This window comes from Lycium barbarum, chromosome 4, assembly GCF_019175385.1.
Source record: "Lycium barbarum isolate Lr01 chromosome 4, ASM1917538v2, whole genome shotgun sequence".
NCBI lineage: Eukaryota > Viridiplantae > Streptophyta > Magnoliopsida > Solanales > Solanaceae > Lycium > Lycium barbarum.
This window is the reverse complement of record NC_083340.1, coordinates 18,800,975-18,805,707: the sequence shown is the minus strand read 5'-3', so window position 1 is coordinate 18,805,707 and position 4,733 is coordinate 18,800,975. Positions and strand designations below refer to the sequence as shown.

Here is a 4,733-nt window from a genome sequence, read left to right as displayed (position 1 = left end):
TGTGAGAAATTTGAGTTCTTCGCTTTCTTCATAACTTGCAGTTAAAAAATATATCTAACGTAAATTATTTCGTGTTTCTTTTTGTAGTAAATTCATATTTATTGTTTGGTCTCACATAATTAGTATTAGTTTTTTAATCAATAATAAAATAGTAGCTATATTCTGAAGAAAGACCCAAGAATCAATAAGACTTGAGTAATGGTTTTTTATCTTTCTTTTATAAGGGGGAATTGGAATTTTGGCTTCTATATTATTTTTATTTTAAAGGGGAAGAAGGGGCGGCAATTGGCAGAGGGAGGGATAAGAATGAATCTAAAACTAATAACTGAATGAATCTCAGAGCAAAGCATTTAAACAGCAAAAAATTATAAAGAATATTGACAAGTGACAACTCTATATGTTGCTGCCCAAATCAGACTTTCATTTAATTGCCTTGCGGACTTTTTACATACCACAAATAAATTCTAAGAAATAAAAAGGAAAAATTACATAGCAAGAAAGAAGGAAAACAAAAATGTAAAAAAAAAAAAAAAAAAAAAAAAGGAATCCCCCTACGTTTACATTAACTCCTTTCTCCTTGAGTTTCTCTCTTTTTTCTTTAAGGTAGAATACTATTATGTGACATTTTCTTGAATTCGTAAAAAGAAACTCTATCGCTATATATACAAAATTTTCTTTTGCTTTGGGTTTGAATTTCTCCTTTCCTTTAATAACTGTTGTTTTTATAACCAAGAAATCTTCGAGGACAAGTGGGAACAATTTTGTTTCTGAATCCCTTTTGGCTTTCTTCATGAAGAGGAAATCTTCTTTCTTATTTTCCTCCAAGTTGGGAGGGAAAATCTTTTGTTCTGGAAATGAAGAGATTTTCTCTCAATTCAATGTTTTGTTTAGTGGATTTATGATGAAAAAGATGATGTTTTGTGGGAGAGCATAATGGGCAGGCCATTCTGGGGAAGAGCAAAAGGTCCATACTGAATTCCATTCTGTGGGCCCATCATAGACCACCTGCCAAACATAGAGGAGATGAAACAAATTATTAGGAGATGAGTAACACTTGACCATTTCTATTTTTAGCAACTCTCACTTTTACAAAAATGGAAACATGATAAGAATTTAGTTAAGCACTATAGAAAATGTGTTTTTTTTTTTTTTTAATTCTTTTCTTAAAGAATTTTGAGTTCTATTACTAACCTGTACTTTGTGGTCAGATGATGTACAAGGATCAAAATCTCCAGCTTGGCTAACTCATTCCCTGGACATGAGTGGGACCCGTTGCCAAATGGCATGAATGTATTGGGCTTTGGAGAAACCTGGCACAATCACAGGAAAAAAAGGATTTTTTTCAGTATCATCAATCATAGGATTATTGAGGGGGATATTATAAACGGAAAAGGGCCAAAATTACCCCTGAACTTTGGGAAATAGTTCATTTATACCCTTTGTTATATTTTAGGGTTAATTATACCCTTACCGTTATACTATGGGATCAATTATACCCTTATGTGTAACAGCTGCCACGTGACATCATCCCAGTCCTTCAAAATTATTTTCCTCTCAAATAATTTTTTACCCACTAAAATAACCTAACCCGACCCGACCCGATTTTTTTTTCCAGCCAAAGTGATGCGGACCCAACCCATTACCCCTTGGCTGGAAAAAAAAAAATCGGGTCGGGTTGGGTTATTGTAGTGGGTAAAAAATTATTTGAGGGGAAAATAATTTTGAAGGACTGGGATGATGCCACGTGGCAGCTGTTAGGCATAAGGGTATAATTGACTCCGTAGTATAACGGTAAGGGTATAATTGACCCTAAAGTATAGCGAAGGGTATGGATGAACTATTTTCCAAAGTTCAGGGGTAATTTTGACCCTTTTCCGTATTATAAAAGAATGTCATTAATTTAAATCCATCTTTTTTTTCCCTCTGATATTTACCTCAAATCTTGAAGGATCAAATTTCTCTGGTTCAGGAAAATTGTCTGGGCTATGGTGAATATTTCTGAATAGTGGTAGTACTTTCCATCCTTTTGGTATTAGATACCCTAAAAATTCAAGAAAAAAGCTTTATAATTAATAAATTTATTTTATCTTCACTCAAACTATAGTTGGAGTATAAAATTTATGACTTTAGGAAAATATGAGGGGTCAAAGCTGACCTTCAAACTCAACATCTTCAACAGCTTCTCTGAAAGTAAAAGATAAAATAGAAGCAGCTCTAAGTGTCTCTTGGATCACCCTTGCAGTCATAGGCATTTTTTTTGTGTCTGCCCAACTCAACACTTTCCCTTCACCATTCTTCTCTTTTTCCCTCATTATTCCCTCTTGCTCTTCCTGCAAACACAATACACAAAAGCCGAGTCAGAATCTTGAACTCATTAAATTTAAATTCTGAACCAGAATGGACCTAGCAGGGTATAGAATCTTACTGTGACAGCTTGTAGGACACTAGGATTCTCTCCCAGGTATTTAAGGATCCATGTAAGGACACTAGCTGTAGTGTCTCTAGCAGCAAATATTACTCCAATGATGTTATCTGCAATTTGGTCATCAGTAAGATCTTCTTGATCTCCCATAAAAGATCCCAACAAATCTGTGTGGTTCTGCTTTGTTTCCCTCCTAAGTGAGATGATTTTGGCCAAGATCTGTGCTAGCTCTTTTCTTGCTTTCATTGCTTTGTGGAAGAGTGTTCCTGGGAGATTGATTGGCATTGAATTGTATCCTGTTTCGAGTACGTAATAGCACCTCTTCAGATCTTCCCTATAAAGCATTTCATCCTTCCCAAATATGGAAAGCAATGCAACGTTGTATGTGTACTGCAAAATAGTTAACAAATTGAGAATTAGTGTATATCCACTTTGGTAAAAATAAAAAAAATAAAAATATAATAAAACAAACAGGTGAAAACAGGGTAAAAACAGGGAACTCTGTTTTCCCCTGTTTCTGCTAAGAGGGAATTTTGTGAACATACTGTCTTCATTTCTTGGTATGTGTTGATTGATCTTCCTTGCCAAGATTCAAGAGAGGTTTTCACGAGGGATTCGATATCTGGGACGATGTTTTTGATGGCTTCGGGCATGAAAGCTCGAAGAACTAGCTTCCTCAGCTTGGCATGATAGTCTCCTTGATGAAAGAAAATGGCTTGTTTTCCCAACATCCTCTCTTTGCTAGCAGGAAATGTAGGCTTAAAGAGATGAGCTTTTGTCACCAAAACTAGCTTTGCTGCCCCTGGGCTTGATATCATCACACATGGACATCCCAATATGTGAGTCTTGAATATTGAACCATACCTGTTTTGGGAAAAGAAAAAAAAAACATTGCTCATTAGCAACTCTAGATCAAGAAAAGGAAGAAGGAAATTAATAAAGTGAGTGGTCGGCTCATGTAGCATGCGGTATGGGATAAACAAGGATATCCGATGAGATTAGCTATCACACTGTCTATATGGGATAGCTAATCCCACCATTTTAGTACATCCCATGGGATTATTATCCTTTATCCCACCAAATAAATGGTGGAGTAAATAATCCCGCATTTTATCCCATAAGATTGATATCCCATCCCGCATAACAAATGAGCCCTTAAAGTTTTAGTATTAACTTCTTGACTTTGGAGGCAAAGAAGACACTGGGGTTTTGAGAGTAAAGTTGGAAAGTTTCTCCAATATAAGGCCAACCCAAAGTACCAGGAGGAAGTGGCAACTTCTTAATACCAAAAGCAAACAACTTGCAGATAGAATGGAGAAGGAGGAGGGAGCAAGAAATGAAAGCAAATAAGCAAAACATGGAAACAAACTCCATTTCTTTTTTCTCTCTGTGTTTAACAGATAAAAGTATCAAAAATTTGGAAACTTCTGAAGAGTGAATAAGATGAAACTTTTGATGGTTTAATGAATGAATAAAAACTAAGTGTGAGGTTATATATATATAGGTTAAAGACGTGGGGATAGGGGGTGGGGGGTAGGGGGCTGTTTTCAATTACAGCTCGAATCCCACACACGGAATCTCCCTCCAGCTCATGCTTTTTAAACTAAATTGAAAGATCAAGAAAAATTAAAAAAGAATAAAACAGAGGAGAAAGAGAAAAAGGAATGAAACATATCAAACGACAAAAAGAGGAAAATAGAGGGCGAACGGCACGTGTCTGTGTATATGTGTTGAGAGAACATGCGGGAGAAGATGGCAAAAGTCCGGAATGGTGATGGATTCAGAATTTAAATATATAAAGTCTTAATTGACTGGATAACTTAAATTGGAACTAAGGACTAGCTCACTGGGTAAACTCTCTATATTTAATAATTGAATTTGAGTGTTCAAATTTCATCAATATCATATCCTTCTTCGTCCCTCTCCCGGTGATGTAATAATTAATGAAGTATATAATTAAGTTATAGTCCATCCAAAATAGGTATAAATAATAAGTTTATAATTACACAGATAATAGATAGAATGTATAAACTTTTAAGTTAAAATTTATAAAATTTAAATTCTGAATACGTGATCTTTGTCATTGACGGTGGGAGAGGGGAGGGGTTTGGGGAAGTAAGTTGGTCGACCACGTAATGATCATGAAAGATGTGAGGGGCTAGGAAAGACCATTTCGGCTATGGTGAGAGAGAAAAGGACAAAGTTGGAAAAAAGAAAATAAAGGGAAGAACATGGTTATCCGTACCATTGTACAATCATTGAATCATTTTTGAAGATTTACTAAAGAGGGAATCAAACATTTGAAAATATT

The 4,733-nt window shown here is 35.3% G+C and overlaps 1 protein-coding gene across 2 annotated transcripts; it reads right to left on the bottom strand.

Annotated features, from left to right (window-relative positions):
- Positions 1-398: 398 nt before the first annotated feature.
- On the bottom strand, positions 399-3,904 carry LOC132635471 (abscisic acid 8'-hydroxylase CYP707A2-like). 2 transcript variants are annotated; one of them, XM_060351876.1, is made up of 7 exons: positions 3,597-3,903; positions 2,968-3,286; positions 2,426-2,812; positions 2,156-2,330; positions 1,935-2,041; positions 1,192-1,310; positions 399-1,005 (listed from the first exon to the last, which is right to left on the bottom strand). In XM_060351876.1, exons 1-7 carry the CDS (start codon positions 3,794-3,796, stop codon positions 897-899), a joined length of 1,416 nt encoding a protein of 471 aa, XP_060207859.1. In that variant the 5' UTR covers positions 3,797-3,903; the 3' UTR covers positions 399-896. The 2 variants fall into 2 exon arrangements, 1 of the variants encoding a protein (XP_060207859.1); XR_009580520.1 differs by lacking the exon at positions 1,935-2,041 and having other exon boundaries at positions 3,597-3,904.
- Between the last annotated feature and the right edge of the window lie 829 nt (positions 3,905-4,733).

Excerpts from the sequence above, each read along its gene's own strand:
- LOC132635471 (XM_060351876.1), bottom strand. The coding sequence starts at position 3,796 with ATGGAGTTTGTTTCCATGTTTTGCTTATTTGCTTTCATTTCTTGCTCC. Across the intron at positions 3,287-3,596 it reads TTTGCCTCCAAAGTCAAGAA|GTATGGTTCAATATTCAAGA; the intron begins GTTAATACTAAA and ends TTCCCAAAACAG. Across the intron at positions 1,006-1,191 it reads CATCTGACCACAAAGTACAG|GTGGTCTATGATGGGCCCAC; the intron begins GTTAGTAATAGA and ends TATGTTTGGCAG.